The 22,392-nt window shown below is 36.1% G+C and overlaps 1 protein-coding gene across 4 annotated transcripts in view; it reads right to left on the bottom strand.

The window, feature by feature from the left end:
* Positions 1-22,392, bottom strand: part of CCDC7 (coiled-coil domain containing 7) — a 263,556-nt gene that overhangs the window by 227,190 nt on the left and 13,974 nt on the right. For all 4 annotated transcript variants that reach the window (XM_044928180.2, XM_044928181.2, XM_025264444.3 and 1 more), the window contains exons 8-13: positions 18,443-18,504; positions 16,446-16,502; positions 14,030-14,102; positions 9,527-9,557; positions 9,043-9,132; positions 1,460-1,545 (exon numbers count right to left, since the gene is read on the bottom strand). In XM_044928180.2, coding sequence (XP_044784115.2) covers positions 1,460-1,545; positions 9,043-9,132; positions 9,527-9,557; positions 14,030-14,102; positions 16,446-16,502; positions 18,443-18,504 — 399 coding nt within the window. The remainder of the gene's footprint in view (positions 1-1,459; positions 1,546-9,042; positions 9,133-9,526; positions 9,558-14,029; positions 14,103-16,445; positions 16,503-18,442; positions 18,505-22,392) is intronic.

Raw genomic sequence — 22,392 nt, 5'->3', positions numbered from 1 at the left:
ATACTGTATGATTTCACTTATACATGGAATCTGAAAAACAAAACAAATGAACAAACACAGCAAAACAAGCAAACATATAGATACAGAGAACAAACTGGTCATTACCAGAAGGCAGGAGGACAGAGGGGTAATTAAAATAGGTAAGGAACATTAAGAAGTACAAACTTCTAGTTACAAAATTAGTAAAAGTCATGGAGATATAATGTACAGAATAGGGAATATAGTCATTAATATCATAATAACTGTCTGGGACAGGTATGATTATTTTGAAACACATTAACATATCAAATTACTATGCTGTATGATGGCGGTGGTAGTTTAGTTGCTAAGTCATGACTGACTTGCGATCCCATGGACTGAAGTCCGCCAGGCTCCTCTGTCCAGGGGATTCTCCAGGCAAGAATACTGAAGTGGGTTGCCATTTCCTTCTCCAACTATGCTGTATACCTGTAACTAATATATCTATTATAATTCATAAAAAAGAAATCAAATTTCATAAGGAATGCATATTTTCATCAAATATACTTCAATTTAAGAAAAGGAATTCCTATTTTTAAAAGCCATAAAATTCATAAAGCTTAACTGATAAATAACTGAATAACATTTGTCAAACTAACATCTCATTGGTATGATTAAAATATGCTAAGCTGAGATGGGAAAAGGATTTTCAAAGTACACTGGTCATTTTTTCTTCTCTGATTTTCTTTTCCTCTCTTAAGAAAAGGACATTTGTCTGTAAATTTCTTTTTAGACTTTGTGGAACTCTACAAAGATTGAATTAATAGTTTCCTTTTTAAACTATATATTTATATTAGGGTTTGATCAAGAAATTTCCAATGGCATAAATTATTTTATATTAATAAGGAAAATATTCTCTTAATAAGGCCACTTTAAAATAACTTACATTAAAATCAGATACTTTTCTTCATAAAATAAGACAACTAAGAAGTGCAGTAAAAAGGAACAGCACAGACTGGGGAGAGGGGTTAACATACAAATCACAAATCATGAGCTAACACATCAATGAAACATTGTAAATCCTTTCATCTCTAAAATTATTTGGGTTTAATTTTGTCTGCTGCTGCTGCTGCTGCTGCTGCTAAGTCGCTTCAGTCGTGTCTGACTCTGTGTGACCCCATAGACGGAAGCCCACCAGGCTCCCCCGTCCCTGGGATTCTCCAGGCAAGAACACTGGAGTGGGTTGCCATTTCCTTCTCCAATTAATTTTGTCTACCTATACCTGAATATCTTGTGATTCTCTCTAACCCATTTTTAGTTCTTTGTTCTTCCCTCCTCAGCTTTCTCCCACCCATATCCTGGTCTGCTTATAAAACTATACATTTGCTAATATTGTGTTTTTATAAACCTGTTAATAAATTGTTTATATGACTTTAAATTGTATAAAATGAAAATGTAAATTTATAAGTAAAAAATATTAACAAGTATCTTTTTGTCTTACGCTTCTGAATCTTCAGACTTTCCTTTGTCCTTTTTCTTCTCTGTTTTCATAACTTTCTTTGTTCGCTCACTTGTAGCCTTTGTTTTCTGTGTAGTTTTATATATGTCAGAAATAAATAGTTAGGAAAAAAATAAATCATAAGTAAATACATGATAATATACATTATTTAGACTTCCATTTTATTCTGAGAATCACTACACTGTGTTTCAAGGGAAATTATCAAATAAAAGCAAAACAAAAATAATGATATAGCCAGAATGATTGTTACAGTGCTATACAGAATGTCACTTGCCAAATAAGCTAATACATATGAAACAAATTCCTCTGACAAATTATAGTCAGTTCTTCTATAACATTGTATATGCCATCTTGAAAATCACCTCCCTGTGAAAAATCATATGATAAAAACGGCAGGATATATGGAGGGCAAGAGTCTAGGTTATGCAAAAACACTGTCGATGATACATGTAAAAAATTTAAACCTATTAGGAACATTAATTCAGTTTTACATAGTTAAATGATTAAGAAATAAGATACTATGAGAAACATAGCTCTTTATCCTGAAAAAGAAATCAAGTTTCTTTGTGGAAATGAGCATCAAACAGATTTCAAGTTGAGAGCTAGTAAGCAGTATTGGAAGGAGGGTTATCTGAAATTGGACAAAAATTTCTAACACCTGGATTGGTGTGGTACACAATATACCTGGTGAACTAAGGAAGCTTGCAGAAGCTATTTTCTACCTTCACCTAGTATTATTTCCAGATGAATTTGTGTGTAAGAAATTGTAAAATTCACATTATGCTCAAACTGTTCAGTCATGTTGGAACAAGTTTGCATTTCAAAACAAATATTATAGCAGAACTGAGATGTTTTAAACTATTTTTGAACTACTATGTAGTATCAGGTTATTTTATACAAGAAAGTATAAAAAATTTGACAATTAGATTACTAAAAATTTTAGACAAGCTTAATAATAGAGACCTATTATGATACTGAGTGGTTATTTCCTATTTCAGACCACAACTTCCAACAGATATCAAATTCATCATAGCAAAGTTCTCACAAGTTAAACACCAAGTGTAATAATTTCCATAAAACACAGAAAGTTAGTATAATAATACATTTTTAATGAAAATTGTTAAGGTTGCCAAATAGTTTTCAGGTTTAAATCTGAATTTTGGTATGTATTTCCTATTTAGAAAAATCTAATATATGGGCAATCAAAACACACTAAAATAATGAAAGGGATAAAAGAATTAAAAAATAATGAACATATCATCAGTGAGCTACGGGATAAATTCAAATGGATTAATATGCTTACAACTGGAGCTCATGATGGAGAAAAGGGGTGGGAAAAGAATATTTGAAGAAATAATGATCAATTATTTTCAAATTTGATGAAAACTATATATCTGCAAATCTACAACAGTATACGGAAAACTAACCCCCAAGACACATATAATCAAATTACTTTAAAGCAGTAATAAAAAAAAATCTTAAAAGTGGACAGAGGAGAAAAGCAGACACAATAAGGAGAACACAGACTTCTTGCAAGAAATACTGCAAGCCTGAAAGAAAGGAGCAACATCTTTAAAGCACTGAAAAGCAGGGGAAAAGGTAAACCGAAAATTCTTTATTCAGAAAAAATATCTTGCAAAATTGAAAGCAAAAAAATTTGTCCAGAAATCAAAGAGCAGCAACCTTGCACAACAAAATGACAAAGAATCCTTCAAAGAGAAGAAAAATGATACCAGATGGAAATAAGGAAATAAACAAAGAATACAATAAATAATAATTATTTGGGTAAATATAAACACTACTTTCCTGTTAATTAAATCTCTTTAAAGGACAATATTATACAACAAAACTAATAACAGTGTGTTGTACGGTAGTAAAATGTTTAAAAACAATAGCACAAAAACTGGAAAGGGACAAACGAAAGTATGTTTTAAGGTTCTTATACATAAAGTAATTTAATATCACTTGAATAGAGACTACAATAAGTTAAAAACAAGATTGTAAACTCTAAAGCAATCAATAAAGCAACCCACTGAGCAGCAAATTAAAAAGTAATACAGACATTGCTAACTGAAAGCAGGGTGATGTTGCAACACAAAACTGTGGAAGTGGCTTTGAAACAAGGCACTGGGCAGAGGTTGGAGGAATTTTATGCAGTATAAAAAGAAATTCATAAAAAAGTAACATGACAAAAGAAAAAAATCCTTTAACCTGATACATTGTTTTGAGAGACAGAGAGAAACAGAAAGGCAGGCTGACTGATAACAAGAATAAAAAAAAAAAAATTCCCCTTAAAATCAGGAATAAAAAATGCCCACTTTCAACATGTCTATTCAGTATTATTCTAGAGATCTTTGCCAGTATAAGAAAGAAAATTTGGGCTATCATTTATAGATATGTCGATTATGCAAGTAGAAAAATAAAAATCTACCCATTATGATAGTGTGACTAGGTTTGTAGATGCAAACTACAATACACAAAAATTTGATATATTTCCCTAGCAATAGCTTTAAAATATTTTAATATATCAACCCATGAACAGTATGAAAAGGCAAAATGATAGGATACTGAAAGAGAAACTCCCCAGGTCAGTAGGTGCCCAATATGCTACTGAAGATCAGTGGAGAAATAACTCCAAAAAGAATGAAGGGATGGAGCCAAAGCAAAAAGAATACCCAGCTGTGGATGTGACTGGTGATAGAAGCAAGGTCTAATGCTGTAAAGAGCAATATTGCATAAGAACGTGGAATGTCGGGTCCATGAATCAAGGCAAATTGGAAGTGGTCAAACAAGAGATGGCAAGAGTGAATGTCGACATTCTAGGAATCAGCGAACTGAAATGGACTGGAATGGGTGAATTTAACTCAGATGACCATTATATCTACTACTGCGGGCAGGAATCCCTCAGAAGAAATGGAGTAGCCATCATGGTCAACAAGAGAGTCCGAAATGCACTACTTGGATGCAATCTCAAAAACGACAGAATGATCTCTGTTCGTTTCCAAGGCAAATCATTCAATATCACAGTAATCCAAGTCTATGCCCCAACCACTAATGCGGAAGAAGCTGAAGTTGAATGGTTCTATGAAGACCTACAAGACCTTTTAGAACTACCACCCAAAAAAGATGTCCTTCTCATTATAGGGGACTGGAATGCAAAAGTAGGAAGTCAAGAAACACCTGGAGTAACAGGCAAATTTGGCCTTGGAATACACAATGAAGCAGGGCAAAGACTAATTGAGTTTTGCCAAGAAAATGCACTGGTCATAACAAACACCCTTTTCCAGCAACACAAGAGATGACTCTATACATGGACATCACCAGATGGTCAACACCGAAATCAGATTGATTATATTCTTTGCAGCCAAAGATGGAGAAGCTCTATACAGTCAACAAAAACAAGACCAGGAGCTGACTGTGGCTCAGATCATGAACTCCTTATTGCCAAATTCAGACTTAAATTGAAGAAAGTAGGGAAAGCTACTAGATCATTCAGGTATGACCTAAATCAAATCCCTCATGATTATACAGTGGAAGTGAGAAATAGATTTAAGGGCCTAGATCTGATAGATAGAGTGCCTGATGAACTATGGAATGAGGTTCGTGACATTGTACAGGAGACAGGGATCAAGACCATCCCCATGGAAAAGAAATGCAAAAAAGCAAAATGGCTGTCTGGGGAGGCCTTACAAATAGCTGTGAAAAGAAGAGAAGTGAAAAGCAAAGGAGAAAAGGAAAGATATAAACATCTGAATGCAGAGTTCCAAAGAATAGCAAGAAGAGATAAGAAAGCCTTCTTCAGCGAACAATGCAAAGAAATAGAGGAAAACAACAAATGGGAAAGACTAGAGATCTCTTCAAGAAAATCAGAGATACCAAAGGAACATTTCATGCAAAGATGGGCTCAATAAAGGACAGAAATGGTATGGACCTAACAGAAGCAGAAGATATTAAGAAGAGATAGCTCAATACACAGAAGAACTGTACAAAAAAGATCTTCACGACCCAGATAATCACGATGGTGTGATCAGTGACCTAGAGCCAGACATCCTGGAATGTGAAGTCAAGTGGGCCTTAGAAAGCATCACTATGAACAAAGCTAGTGGAAGTGATGGAATTCCAGTTGAGCTATTCCAAATCCTGAAAGATGATGCTGTGAAAGTGCTGCACTCAATATGCCAGCAAATTTGGAAAACTCAGCAGTGGCCACAGGACTGGAAGAGGTCAGTTTTCATTCCAATGCCAAAGAAAGGCAATGTCAAGGAGTGCTCAAACTACTGCACAATTGCACTCATCTCACACGCTAGTAAAGTAATGCTCAAAATTCTCCAAGCCGGGCTTCAGCAGTATGTGAACCGTGAACTTCCTCATGTTCAAGCTGGTTTTAGAAAAGGCAGAGGAACCAGAGATCAAACTGCCAACATCTGCTGGATCATGGAAAAAGCAAGAGAGTTCCAGAAAAAATCTATTTCTGCTTTATTGACTATGCCAAAGCCTTTGACTGTGTGGATCACAATAAACTGTGGGAAATTCTGAAAGAGATGGGAATACCAGACCACCTGACCTGCCTTTTGAGAAGTTTGTATGCAGGTCAGGAAGCAACAGTTAGAACTGGACATGGAACAACAGACTGGTTCCGAATAGGAAAAGGAGTACATCAAAGCTGTATATTGTCACCCTGTTTATTTAACTTCTATGCAGAGTACATCATGAGAAACGCTGGACTGGAAGAAACACAAGCTGGAATCAAGATTGCCGGGAGAAATATCAATAACCTCAGATATGCAGATAACACCACCCTTATGGCAGAAAGAGAAGAGGAACTAAAAAGCCTCTTGATGAAAGTGAAAGTGGAGAGTGAAAAAGTTGGCTTAAAGCTCAACATTCAGAAAACGAAGATCATGGTGTCCAGTCCCATCAGTTCATGGGAAATAGATGGGGAAACAGTGGACACAGTGTCAGACTTTATTTTTCTGGGCTCCAAAATCACTGCAGATGGTGACTGCAGCCATGTAATTAAAAGACGCTTACTCCTTGGAAGGAAAGTTATGACCGACCTAGATAGCATATTCAAAAGCAGAGACATTACTTTGCCAACAAAGGTCCATCTAGTCAAGGCTATGGTTTTTCCTGTGGTCATGTATGGATGTGAGAGTTGGACTGTGAAGAAAGCTGAGCACCGAAGAATTGATGCTTTTGAACTGTGGTGTTGGAGAAGACTCTTGAGAGTCCCTTGGACTGCAAGGAGATCCAACCAGTCCATTCTGAAGAGGATCAGCCCTGGGTTTTCTTTGGAAGGAATGACGCTAAAGCTGAAACTCCAGTACTTTGGCAACCTGATGCGAAGAGTTGACTCATTGGAAAAGACTCTGATGCTGGGAGGGATTGGGGGCAGGAGGAGAAGGGGATGACAGAGGATGAGATGGCTGGATGGCATCACTAACTCGATGGATGTGCGTCTCAGTGAACTCCGGGAGTTGGTGATGGACAGGGAGGCCTGGTGTGCTGTGATTCATGGGGTCGCAAAGAGTTGGACACGACTGAGTGATTGAACTGAACAGAACATTAAAATAACAAAAACAGGTAAGACCTTTAAGAAGAAAATCATAATATTCATTGTAAGCGTTATGAAACATTTCAAAGTTGAGACATTTAATATTTGTTAATGAAAAGATGTATATTGATAGCCTATATATCTCTCATGTGATGTATAACTTCATTGCAAGTATAGAATTTGACAAGTTAATTCTAAAATTTACAAGAAAGTGCAAAGGTCAAAAATAAATAAATTCTTATAAATAACAAGGTGGATTCACTTGCCCTACAAAATATCAGGACTTACTCTAAATATATAATCATTAAAGGTCTCAAGTATTGGTATAGGTATAAACAAGGCCAACAGAAAAGAATAGAAAGAGCAGAAACAGATCTTTTTATGCAGTGATATTATCTAGCAACATCATACCAAAACATACATATCTAGGAGATCCTATTTAGGAAGCTATAGGAGAAAGCCAGGTGATAGTAGGAAAGGAATAAATAAGAGGTCAGCAGACTGTTGTTGTTCAGTCGCTCAGTGGTGTCTGACTCTTTGCTACCCCATGGACTGCAGCATGCCAGGCTTCCTTGTCCTTCACCCTCTACCAGAGCTTGCTCAAACTCATGTCGAATGAGTTCATTATGCCATACAACCATCTCGTCCTCTGTCAAGGCTGTATATTGTCATCCTGCTTATTTAACTTCTATGCAGAGTACATCATGAGAAACACTGGGCTGGATGAAGCACAAACTGGAATCAAGATTGCGGGAGAAATATCAATAACCTCAGATATGTAGATGACACCACCCTTATGGCAGAAAGCGAAGAAAAACTAAAGAGTCTCTTGATGAAAGTGAAAGAGGAGAGTGAAAAAGTTGGCTTAAAGCTCAACATTCATAAAACTAAGATTATGGCATCTGGTCCCATCACTTCATGGCAAACAGATGGGGAAACAGTGGAAACAGTGACAGACTTTGTTTTGCGGCTCCAAAATCATTGCAGATGGTGACTACAGCCATGAAATTAAGATACTTGCTTCTTGGAAGAAAAGCTATGACCAACCTAGAAAGCATATTAAAAAGCAGAGACATTACTTTGTCAACAAAGGTCCATCTAGTCAAAGCCATGGTTTTTCCAGTGGTCATGTATGGATGTGAGAGTTGGACTGTGAAGAAAGCTGAGCACCGAAGAATTGATGCTTTTGAACTGTGGTGTTGGAGAAGACTCTTGAGAGTCCCTTGGACTGCAAGGAGATCCAACCAGTCCATCCTAAAGGAGATCAGTCCTGACTTCATTGGAAGGACTGATGCTGAAGCTGAAACTCCAACACCTTGTCCACCTGATACGAAGAACCAACTCATTGGAAAAAACCCTGATGCTGGGCAAGATTGAAGGCGGGAAGAGAAGAGGATGACAGAGGATGAGAGGGTTGGATGGCATCACCGACGCAATGGACATGAGTTTGAGTAGGTTCTGGGAGTTGATGATGGACAGGGAGGCCTGGCGTGCTGCAGTCCATTGGGTTGCAAAGAGTCAGACATGACTGAGCGACTGAACTGACTGGTGGTAATTTAGAACACAGCATTTTTTTTTTTTTTCAAAGCACTGCTGCTGCTGCTAAGTCGCTTCAGTTGTGTCTGACTCTTTGCAACCCCATGGACTGCAGCCCACCAGGCTCCTCCGTCCATGGGATTTTCCAGGCAAGAGTGCTGGAGTGGGGTGCCATTGCCTTCTCCTTTCAAAACACAGCTGCTGCCAATAGGGCTTCTCAAGTGGTGCTAGTAAGAAAGAATCTGTCTTCCAATGCAGAAGACATAAGAGATCCGGGTTGAATCCCTGGGTAGAGAAGAGCCCCTCGAGTAGGGAATAGCAACCAGATCCAGTATTTTTGCTAGGAAAATTTCATACAGAGGAGCCTAGAAGGCTACAGTTCATGGAGCTGCAAAGAGTCAGACATAACTGAGCACAGGCTACCAATTATTAGTACTGGTATGTATGCCATTTTCAGACACTAAAATTAACTAACCTCTGTACTTTTCAACCTTTGTAGTTCATTTTCCAGAATTAATTTCTCCTCTGATAATACTTGGAGATCACTTTGAATCTGTGTATATTTCTAGAAACAAGTATTATAACTTCATTAATAATGAAAAGCAAACATATCAATATGGAGAGGTTATTCGGGTACTTAATTATTAAAGTAAAAAAGTCTTTTTTAACTCATAGAAATCATGAACCACTGGTATTAATCTGCATAGTGAAGTTATAACAGGTGCTGAAAGAGGCAAAGGTACTATGATTGACAATGGAAGTTCAGAGACTGTGGGATATTATAGTTCAGTATTTCAAAAGTCAAGTGTTTCTGAGCGATTTAATAAAGTCTACTAAAATCAAAAGAATAGACAAAAATTTCCAGCTCTCATATGCATAAAAATCTCTTGAATAAACTAAGCATCTATCAGCAACATCAAGGACAAAGTGCAAATTCAAACTGAGAGCACTATACTTACAGCCTCTAACATCAGTTGCTCATTCATAGCTCTGAAAAACAAACCAAAAATATAATTTTAAATTTTTATTTATGTAATATCATGTATTTTCTATGTAAAAAATTAATATAAATAAGGTTAGAGTATACTTTGACTAGCATTCCAAAATTTCAGTGTTCTTCCTAGAGATACTGTTTGATTGCTGTGTATCTTTCCAAAACTTGTTCCATGGATTTATATGACACTTTACATACCTATTCTATACTTTTTCTTAATGAGCTGGATGTTTGTTTTGTTTCCTTTTTCACATAAATGACATCACTGGATATGTTGTTCTCAGCATTTTTTTCACTTAACACAACTTCTGAGATCTATTTATATAGGGAAACAGATTCCTCTCACTCCCTTTAAATACAACTTATTCCATATCAAGAGTTGGCAAACTTTTTCTGTAAAGAGCCAGATACTGAGTCTTTTACACTTTACAAACCAGTTGGTCTTGTCACTACCAGCAAGCTCTGTAGTGGATATGGCTGTGTTCTAACAAAACTTTATAAACAAAAACAAGCTTCAGGCTAGATTTGACTCATGGACTGCAGCTTGCTGACAACTGTTCCATAGTACAGATAAACTATTTTTTGGACTAATGAGCTTTTTATTAATTATAATCAAAAAATTTTTAAGTTTTATTATGATTAACATACGATAAAATTAACTCACTTTATATAACTCCTTTTAATATATTCACTGAATAACAATTGTTGTTTAGTTACTAAGTTGTATCAAACTCTTTTCCGACCCCATGGACTGTAGCCAACCAGGCACCTCTGTCCCTGGGATTCTCCAGGCAAGAATACTGGAGTAGGTTGCCATTTCCTTCTCCAGGAGATCTTCCTGACCCAGGGATCGAACCTGTGTCTCCTGCATTGCAGGTGGATTCTTTACTGCTGAGCCACCAGGAAAGCCCAACAGTAACTATTACCACTATCAATTTTAGCACATTTTAATTACTCCAGAAAGAAATGTGGTAGCCATTAGCACTCACTCACCATTTCTCCCAGCACTACCTCTGTCCTGGCAGTCACAAGTCTATTTTCTGTCACTATATATTTCATATAAAAAGAATTACAAAATATGTGGTCTTTTGAGACTGTTTTCTTATACCTAGCATGTTTGTAACACGTATTAATATTGTGTTCCTTTTATTGTCAAATAACATTCCATTGTATGGATATAATCACTTTATTAATTCATTTATCAGTTTATGGGCATTTGGGTTGTTTCCACTTTTTGGCCACTATGAATAATGCTACTATAAACATACTTGTACAAGTTTTTGTGTGGACAAATATTTTCATTTCTATTAGGTATAAATATAGAAACAGAATTTCTTAGTCATATGTCAACTGTATATTTAACATTTTGAGCAACTAGCAACTATTCCATAGCACATGTACCACCTAAATTCCCACCACCAATGTATGAGGGTCCCAATTTCTCTATATCCTTGCCAATACTGGTTACTGTCAATTGTTTTCATTGGTATTATACCCATCACAGTGCTAGTGGATATGAAGACGTATATGACTATAGTTTTGATTCCCTAGTAACTAATGATGTTCAGTATCTTTTCCTGTGCTTATTGACCCTTTGTAATATATTGTGTGGCAAAATACTTATTTGGATTATTTGCCCATTGTCAAATATGATTATCTTTATGATAGAGGTTAAGAGTTCTTGTGTATATTCTGGGTCTAAGTTCCATATCAGATACATGATTTATGAACAGTTTTCACATTCTATGAATTGTCTTCTCATGTTCTTAATGGTATTATTTGCAGCACAAGTTTTTATTTTTTTTATTTTTAAAATTTTATTTTTAAACTTTACAAAATTGTATTAGTTTTGCCAAATATCAAAATGAATCCACCACAGGTATACATGTGTTCCCCATCCTGAACCCTCCTCCCTCCTCCCTCCCCATACCATCCCTCTGGGTCATCCCAGAGCACCAGCCCCAAGCATCCAGTAACATGCATCGAACCTGGACTGGCAACTCATTTCATACATGATATTTTACATGTTTCAATGCCATTCTCCCAAATCTTCCCACCCTCTCCCTCTCCCACAGAGTCCATAAGACTGTTCTATACATCAGTGTCTCTTTTGCTGTCTCGTACACAGGGTTATTGTTACCATCTTTCTAAATTCCATATATATGCGTTAGTATACTGTATTGGTGTTTTTCTTTCTGGCTTATTTCACTCTGTATAATAGGCTCCAGTTTCATCCACCTCATTAGAACTGATTCAAACGTATTCTTTTTAATGGCTGAGTAATACTCCATTGTGTATATGTACCACAGCTTTCTTATCCATTCATCTGCTGATGGACATCTAGGTTGCTTCCATGTCCTGGCTATTATAAACAGTGCTGTGATGAACATTGGGGTACACGTGTCTCTTTCCCTTCTGGTTTCTTCAGTGTGTATGCCCAGCAGTGGGATTGCTGGATCATAAGGCGGTTCTATTTCCAGTTTTTTAAGGAATCTCCACACTGTTCTCCATAGTGGCTGTACTAGTTTGCATTCCCACCAACAGTGTAAGAGGGTTCCCTTTTCTCCACACCCTCTCCAGCATTTATTGCTTGTAGACTTTTGGATTGCAGCCATTCTGACTGGTGTGAAATGGTACCTCATAGTGGTTTTGATTTGCATTTCTCTGATAATGAGTGATGTTGAGCATCTTTTCATGTGTTTGTTAGCCATCTGTATGTCTTCTTTGGAGAAATGTCTATTTAGTTCTTTGGCCCATTTTTTGATTGGGTCATTGATTTTTCTGGAGTTGAGCTGTAGGAGTTGCTTGTATATTTTTGAGATTAGTTGTTTGTCAGTTGCTTAATTTGCTATTATTTTCTCCCATTCTGAAGGCTGCCTTTTCACCTTGCTAATAGTTTCCTTTGATGTGCAGAAGCTTTTAAGTTTAATTAGGTCCCATTTGTTTATTTTTGCTTTTATTTCCAATATTCTGGGAGGTGGGTCATAGAGGATCCTGCTGTGATGTATGTCGGAGAGTGTTTTGCCTATGTTCTCCTCTAGGAATTTTATAGTTTCTGGTCTTACATTGAGATCTTTAATCTATTTTGAGTTTATTTTTGTGTATGGTGTTAGAAAGTGTTCTAGTTTCATTCTTTTACAAGTGGTTGACCAGATTTCCCAGTACCATTTGTTAAAGAGATTGTCTTTAATTCATTGTATATTCTTGCCTCCTTTGTCAAAGGTAAGGTGTCCATATGTGCGTGGATTTATCTCTGGACTTTCTATTTTGTTCCACTGATCTATATTTCTGTCTTTGGCAGCACAAGTTTTTAATTTTTAAGTTCATTTATTTTTTCTTTAGTTGGTTGTTCTTTTGATGTCTTAAGAAACCATTGGCTAACTCTAAGTAAAAATATTTACTCCTATATTTAAAAGGTTTAATTTTAGCTATTAAATTTACATCTGGTAATTTTGAATTAATTTCTGTGCATGGCACAAAGAAAAGGATCCAACTTCATTCTTTTTTGCATATGGATATTCAGTTCTCTAAGCACAGTTATTTAAAAAAAAAATATTCTCTCCTTACTGAATGGTCTTGACCTCCATGTTGATAATCAGTTAACCATAAATGTAATGATTTATTTCTGGACATTATTTCCATTCATTCTAGCCCACTGATCTATATAGGTTTATCCTTAGAACAATATTACATTGTCTTGAGTACTATAGGTGTATACAGAACTAAAATTAATGAAGTATGAGACCTCTGACTTTGTTCTTCTTAAGAGTTCTTTGACTATTCTGAGTTCTCAGCGCTCTTGTCATCTTGCAAAACTGAAACTCTATACCCATTAAAAAAGAACTTCCCATTCCTCATCCCTCCTTGAAATCACCATTCTATTTTCTCTCTGGGTGAATCTGACTACTTAAAATGCCTCATAAGTGAAATCACACAATTTTGTCTTTTATGACTGGCTTATAATTACTCAGCATTAAGGTCCTCAAGATTCATCTGTGTTGTACCATATGTTAGAATTTCTTTCCTTTTTAAGACTGAATAATATTCCATTGTATGTATACGACACATTTTCTTTATCCATTCATCCATCACTGGATCCTTGGGTTGCTTCCACCTCTTTGCTATTTTGAATGATGCTACAGTGAACATGGCTGTACAAATATCTCTTCAAGACTGTAATTTCAGTTGGGGGGGTTACATTCCCAGAAATGAAATTGTTTTATCTCCACCTCATGATCCAAAACAATGAATCATATTTTTTGAGGAATTGACATACTATTTTCTGTTGTGGTCATACAGCTTCACATTCTGTATGATTATAATTTTAAGCTTCAAAATTAAACATATCATAAAAATTAGCAAAATTAAAATTTTTAACAGTAGTTTTATTTTCTATGTTTCCAATGTATCTGAAATAAATATGCACTTGTATTTATAATGAGGAAAAGAAGTTATTTTAGAAGCTTACCTTTCTAATTTATTTGCCTGATTTTCAAATATTTTCAACATGGTATTCAATTGATTAGTTACAGGAGAAGTTTCTATTGTTAAAAAAAAAAAAAGGAAAACATTTAAAGGTATTACAAATGGGAGGAGCTATATGTATATGCTGCCAAAATTCACTGTTATATGTGAGAACCAAACAACGAGGAAACAGCAGAAATGTGCAATATATAATAAGGGGACCAAATAAATCAAGTATATCAAGATGCTAAGTAAACCAGAGACCTTGCTTTGGGAGGGTCAGTACTCCCTGAATATTCAGAGTATATTGGGAGAAGTCAGCTTTAGAAGAATAAAATTCATTATTTCTTATAGGTAAGAAAGTATTTAATAATGCTTATACAGAAAGTAATATGGTATAACAAACAATATTTTAAAATTAATCCAATAAAAGCATAGCACATAATTTTAAATTATGTCCTGTATACAGTAAAAGTTTACAAAGAAATCAAGTATTATTTATGTCACAATCTGAAAAACAGTTCTCAAGAGGGAGAAAGGACCCTGCTATGGACTGAGTATTTGTGTTCACCCAAATTCATGTTAAAATCCTAATCTCCAATACAATAATAATTAGAGATGGGGTCTTTGAGAGATTATTAAATCATGAGAATGGAGCCATGTGAGACACAAAAGAGCTTGCTTGCTCTCTCTTCGTGGTCTCTCCATTATTTAAGGACACAGCAAGAAGATGTCCATCTGCAATACAGGAAGAAAGCTCTCATCAGAACCTGACCAGGATGGAACCCTGATTTGAACTTCTCAGCCTCCAGAACCATGAGAAATACATTTCTATTGCTTAATCCACTAGTCTATGGCGATTTGTTATGGCAGCCCCTAAAATGGCTCCATATCTACAATTCTACTAGTTCAGGAATTTCAACTCAGTAGCATAGAACGTGTAGATGAGAATATTACATATCCATTGCCAAATGGAACAGCTTGGGAAATCATCCAATTGCTCTTCCTCAAGACCTCATTATGAATTGCCTTAAAACAGAAGAAAAAAGATCAGAGAATCCAAGTCTCATTAAACTGTTCTATTATAGTTAAGACCTTTTTCTGAGCAGAGTGTCTCTGGTTAACAAAGTGGTTTAAAAGTTATTTTAAAGTAGCCAAATTTTTCCTTAAAAATTATGAGTAAAATTTTTACTTGTAAAAATAGTAAAATTTTTACTATTTTAGAACGGTTTTATGATTAGAAGATGTGTTCCATTGGTCTATAAGTGGGCACAGAGACCTCTGTTTTTGTCCATGATGGTGCATCAGGGACAAGAGTTACACTTTCACTTTAAACCTATTAAAAACTGGACAAATATATGATATAGTATTCAGAAAACAGAAGGGACAAGGCAGTAATCCCTCACAGAAGGAAAACAAAGAATTGCTCAATGACGACCCTACCTTACTACCTGAAGTTCCAGACCACAGCATAAGGAAGGGAAACCCATATAAAGTTACTGGTCTCCTTGAGTTCAGAGACAAGGTTTAGAGACTGGAGAGGCCAAAGCAGCTAGAATTCACAGGGCACAGTAGTAGACAGAAGACAGCGGCATAGATTGAGGAAGAGCGAGCTTCACAGACATGCAAATGGTTCCCCCTAAAGCAGAGAGAGACTTTTACTGTCTACTCCAAAGCTCTAGATATCTTTCTATCCAACCTACTCAGTCAGGGCTGCCTCAGATCAGAAGTCTCTATAGATCTTGGGAGTACTGTAGAATGTATAGCAGGCCTTCATTTAAACATGACACTGTTAGAGTTTATAGCTGAAGCTGAAAGAACAGGATTACCATCAACTTTTTCCAACCAAGTCTTATTTTCCACTTCTAAAACAGTATTCCACAGCACACATAACATGATTGTTTGAAAATTCTCCCCAGTATTAAGACATAAAAAAGGCATTTTCGCCTTTCTGTTGATAAGTAGTCAGAAGTTTGAATTCTAGCAGCTCTTTATATTCATGAATTGATAGGTACTCAGCTACAGTCAAAGTATAAGTGTATATGGGATGATCTGTAATTCACAGTAACAGAGTCTACAAATGACCTCTTAAATTTATCACTGCTCCTTCCTCAAAGGTCTACCACCTCTGAAACACTTTTGTAGCATATTCTAATCATAATTAAAAATCCTCCACTCCAAGTAATAACATGGAACTCCTTAAAAATGAGTCTATTAAAAAAAAAAAACCAGTATTTTTGGTAGGCAGTAGCTAACTAAGAATTTCAATATTTACTTGATAGCCAGCTCAACTGTATGGCTCCAAACTCCAGGGAATTTATGTTTTAACTTAACAAGTATTATTTTAAATTATAGAAAATTATAGAAATATACATAACAGAAGTTATTAATACAATGATGTTTAATGAGTAGAAACTTACGTGGCTCAGTCACAGAAACATCTGTAATTTCTTCAGTTGAGTGTGTTTTTATGAATTCTGCAATAATTAATAGTTATAAGTTTCAATATCAATCATATATATCAATTGAATTTAAATTTCATAGTTTTTTTTAATAACTCATTCAAGAGAAAATTCTTGGGCTTCCCTGGTGGCTCACTGGTAAAGAATCTGCTTGCCAGTGCAGGAGACACAGGTTCAATCACTGGTTGGGGAAGATGCTGCGTGGAGCAGAGCAACTGAGCCTGCAGCACAACTACTGAGTCTGAACTCAGGAGCCTGTAAGTCACAACTACTGAAGCCCAGGCATGCTCTGCAACAAAGAGAAGCCTGTGCACTGCACCTGGAGAGTAGCCCCAGCTCTCTCCAACTGGAGAAAATCCTGCACAGCAACAAAGACCCAGCACAACCAAATGTAAGTATATTTTTTTAAAAAGAGAACACAAAATAAGTCTAAGAAAAGCAACAAAGCTGCCAATATTGTAGATCCTCTAAATCAGGCAACAAATTTTAACATCTAAAATAATGTGTGTAACAACTGAGTGATGTGAACTCACCATTTTCTCAACAAAACTTGTTTTTCCTTTTATGTTTTCCCAGTTATGATTACCATCATCTAATCTCCCTTCTTTTCATATCCAAATCTGCCCCCTTTCCTCTTTTATTTGTACTCTAATACAGTTGAATTGGTGTATCACTATGCAGTTACAGGAGAAGGCAATGGCAACCCACTCCAGTACTCTTGCCTGGAAAACCCCATGGACGGAGGAACCTGGTAGTCTGCAGTCCATGGGGTCGAACAGAGTCGGACACAACTGAAGCGACTTAGCAGCAGCAACAGGCACTTATCACACATTTAAGATACAACAGTTAACTTCCCTTTCTTACTCCCAACCCCCAAATCTACCTTCTCAATGTGGCCAGAATAATCTAAAATTCAACATCCCACTTCCCTATAAAAAAAAGTCTTCAATGATTCTCTAATTAAATATATTGGCGGGGGGAGGGGGGGTAGAAAGTGTTCCTTAGCACAGAATCTAATCCCTTGGCATAGGCTTTCTCCTATCTTATCCCTTCCTATTACTCCATACTTGAATACTATACCAGTAGTAAGGTGGCACTAGTGATAAAGAACCCACCTGCCAATGGAGGAGACAGAGGAAATGCAGGTTTGATCCTTGGGTTAGGAAGATACTCTGGAGGAGCACATGGCAACCTATTCCAGTATTCTTGCCTGGAGAATCCCATGGACAGAGGAGCCTGGAGGGCTATGGTCCACGGGGTCACAGAGTTGGACATGACTGAAGCAACTGAGCACACACACGTGGTAATTCCCTATTCATGCTGTTTCTCATGCTATACCCTCTTCTTAAAATACCAAGTATCTCCCTTCTCCACTTGACAAAATCTTACTGATCCATTGTTGTTGTTTAGTCATGACATTGTGTTTGACTCTGCAACCCCATGGATTGTAGCCCTCCAGACTCCTTTGCCATGGGATTTCCCAGGCAAGAAAACTGGAATGGGTTGCCATTTCCTTCTCCAAGGGATGTTGCGGACCCCGGGATGAAATCCACATCTCCTGCACTGGAAGGCAGATTCTATACCACTGAGGCCACCAGGGAAGCCCTTTAAGGTTGCATAAAACCTTAAGTCTCTCAAGCTGAACAAGCTGGCTCCTTTCTGTGGCATCACTGCAAATAACACATATCTTTTTCATGCATTACACTATATTAAGATAATACATAATATGCTTGTATCCATGCCATATTGTGGATTTTGAGGGTAAAAACCAAGTTTTATTAATTTTGTATACTCCCAGAATTTGAAACATAAGACCTTGTACTGAAAAGATCAATTACTACTGAATATCTTTATCATTGTATAATTTATATGGCTATAAATTTTTACACTTTAAATCTCAAAATGTTAGTGTATTTAGGAAATCCTATAAAGGCTGGACTTGTGCAAAATACCACCTTCAATTTTCTGCTTCACAGTTTCATAAGTTTGCACATCTTCTGGTGGAATTCCACTATCCCTGTTAAAATTTAAATAAATAAAACATATTATCAAACAATTTAAATTACACTTAAGAACTAGAATATATGCTCTAGACATATGCAGTTTGTAAAATAAAATTTAATGTTTTCTTTAACCTTTATTCAGACATTAAGGTAAATTATCTAGTAAATAAGTAAAAAGTATCAAATTATGTAATTCTATGAATTCTATATATTGACAGAGTGTATTCCATGAATATAACTGGGCATATTCCATGAATATAATTAGGCATACCACGTATATGACGTATTCTATGAATATAATTAGGTATACCAACAACCACATAAACTAGTAAAAATATATTTGGTATAAGCATGACATTTCTTTATATCAATGTATTATTAATATGTAATCAATTGTTAAGAGCACAAGTTCTAGAGTCAGACTGCTTGGCTCAAAACCTGTTTTATCCATTTACTAACTATGTGATCTTAGGTAAGTTATTTAACCTGAGCCTCAGTTTCTTAATCTATCAAAATTGGGTATTAGGGTTCCTATTTCATAAAGTAGTTGTAGGACCAAAAGACACACATAAAGTTACTAGGAAAATACCTAGCACATATCTGATGCTTAAATTTCAAGTATTAACATATGAAATTAATCCTATGCTTCACAATAGATAGCACAGGTGAATTTATAACTGAACCTCTGGACCAAGGCTCTGTTATGCAGTTCCCATTGAAGCCAACACAAGTATCATTCCCTTCATTCCTTTAAGTCTAGTCATTGACATATGGAGATATCAGTGAAGTTACTGCATAATAAATAGTAGCCTCTACCAACTACGGGTATTTTCTATTTTAACACTGTAAAATGAAAGGGTTTTGTTAATGTTTAATGTAACAAAATGGTTGTTGATTAAGCAGAAAGTTTTACTAGGATAAGTTACTATACCAGATATGGTTAGGGATAGGGGAACAAATGAGTTGAATTCAGGTATCCATAAAAACTCATATTTATTTACTATTTATTACATGTGATAGGAAATATGTAGATGTGTATGACTGGTTCTGATCTTAAGAAAGTAACAATCTTGACAGGAAAACTTACACATGAATAATCAAATTAATAACTTATGAAGTTAAATTGGTAGCTAATCATTAATTCACAATAAAACTATTAGGTATATTATTTGTTGTCAAACAATAGGGGACAAGAAAGAAGTAAAAAAAGAAGAGATCACTATAGGATGGATTTCTCAACCCCAGTACTATCGACATTTTAGACTGGATACTTTGTTGTAGGGGCCTGTCTTGTGTATTTTAGAATGCAGTGTCTCTGACCTGTACCTAGTAAGTGCCAGTAGCATTCTCCCACTTCCTAGTTGTGACAAAGTGTCTACATACAAATGTCTTCTGGGGCACAAAATAGCCCTCATGTGAGAATCAGTGCTATAAAGAAGCTCTACCATGGCACTCTATCAACATTACACAGGTCCATAAAGTCTACATAAATAAGACTTGACACAGCCAGATCCAAATCTTAATAGAATGCCCTAAAATTTCTGCTAGAGAAAGAGAAGATAAGCCTGGTGAAGAGAGTCCACTATATAGCTTCTCATTCCTGTCTCATGGAAGACTGACACAAACTTATTTTTCATCTATCCCCTATTTCCGGTTGAACACGGGGGCCTCCTACCCCTCTCTTTCTTACAGCCCAGCTGAAGGACTCCATTAAGACTATAAAGATGCATACAGCAGAAACTAACACAACACAGCAAATCAACCATACTCCAATAAAAAACAATAAAAAATAAGACATTATAAAGATGCATGGCTCTAGTTTAGACTTTGCTCCTTTCATGTCAGCAACAAATTGCTTCTCTAGCCTGTCACCTGGTCCCTTCTACTCCATGTCATCCTGTGGAACAAGGAACACAGGGAGCTGACACCATGCTGATCTTGCTCTTGCTGTTGGCCTAAGTAATTCAACACCATTTGTGCCCACTGTCTCCATACTACCCTAATATTCCGAAGTACGATAAGCCAGTCTCATGGCTACCACTATGCTGCTACTTTGGGGCTGCCTGCTTGCCAATAATATAAACAAAAGTATGTTTGAAAAATAGTTTTAAGATACAATGAAAGGGGATAGAAAGTACTGAGGAAGTTTAGCAGAATGAATTGGAAATAATTGGGCAAATTATGAAGTTTATGAAAATTATAAATCAGATAATACTAAGTGAAATATCTCAAAACTGGAATTTTGTTCAGGCTAACTTTTCACTAAGGGAGAAAAGGCCTGATATTCATACAGTGGTATTATATAACAGTAACACTGGGATTCCACTGACCCAATTGGAAAATAGCTCTTCCCTGAGCCATTCAAGTTTCTGCCAACTGCCTTGGCCCCTCAACCTTCCCAGGATCCAGCACCTAAAGGAGTAATCCTTAGAACATACAGGACCCTGTTTCAGTGACAATATCTATTCTAATCAGTTGGTGCCCATATTATCCTGGTTCTTCAGATACAGGATACAAGAACAAAACAGTATGTGCCTAAAGAATATAAATTACACACGCACATTTTTTTCTAGAACCAAAAAAATTAAAAAAAAGAAAATTATAGTTTGGGTTGGAAATAAAAGCAGAGTAGAAGTATTTTATGTCAAATATAGAAGGAAATGCTGCCATTTGTGACAATATGGATGAACCTGGATGATGTTACACCAAGTGAAGTAAGTCAAAGAAAGATGATTAATGTGTTATTTCGCTTACATGCAGAGGCTAAAAACTCAAATTCTTAGAACCAGAAAGTAAAATGGTGGTTGCCAGGGGCTGAAGGGGGTTAGGAAGACAGGGTAATATTGGTCAAAAAGTACAAACTTTCAGTTATAAGTTGAAAAAGTTCTAAAGATCTAATGTACAGCATGGTGCTTACTGTTCATAATACCACTGTTATCATATACCTGAAATTGCTAAAACAGTAGATCTGAAGTGTTCTCAAGGAAAAATAATAACCACTGAGATACAATATATTCTATGAAGATACCCTATGAAGATATTATACGATGATTTACTCATCTATTTCTTTTCAAGAGAGCTAAACCTCAATAGACAACAGAAGTATTCTTGTAATCATTTTAATCTTCCTCCCACCTACCAAAAAAAAAGGATTTTCTCAACTATAAAGTAGTAATTCATTCTTTGGAACATATCCCTGTTCGTATGCAACACCAGCAATAGTGTTCTTGAATAATAAAATATTTCACTATGCCTTAAACATATTATGGAAGCCACCAAATCAAACTGAGAAAAGAGTTTATAAACCAGATATTTCAAAGCCAGTAGTGTTCAACAGAACTTTCAAACCATAGCTACATGTGGCTACTAAGCACTTGAAATGTTGTGAGTATAACTAAAAAATTGGTTTTTTAATTAAATTGAATTTTAATAGGCACAGGTGCCTAGAACCATTTCAAACTACTAAAAATTTCAAGTAGGAGAGAGCTAATTATATCTTCTAATTTGATCTGGTCCCATCACTTCATGGAAATAGATGGGGAAACAGTGGAAACAGTGTCAGACTTTATTTTTTTGGGCTCCAAAATCACTGCAGATGGTGACTGCAGCCATGAAATTAAAAGACACTTACTCCTTGGAAGGAAAGTTATGACCAACCTAGATAGCATATTCAAAAGTAGAGACATTACTTTGCCAACAAAGGTCCATCTAGTCAAGGCTATGGTTTTTCCTGTGGTCATGTATGGATGTGAGAGTTGGACTGTGAAGAAGGCTGAACACCAAAGAATTGATGCTTTTGAACTGTGGTGTTGGAGAAGACTCTTGAGAGTCCCTTGGACTGCAAGGACAGCCAAACAGTCCATTCTGAAGATCAGCCCTAGGATTTCTTTGGAAGGAATGAT

Source organism: Bubalus bubalis, chromosome 14 (assembly GCF_019923935.1).
Source record: "Bubalus bubalis isolate 160015118507 breed Murrah chromosome 14, NDDB_SH_1, whole genome shotgun sequence".
NCBI classification, from domain to species: domain Eukaryota; kingdom Metazoa; phylum Chordata; class Mammalia; order Artiodactyla; family Bovidae; genus Bubalus; species Bubalus bubalis.
Note: the sequence above shows the minus strand (reverse complement) of the source record. Positions and strands in the feature narration are given on the sequence as shown.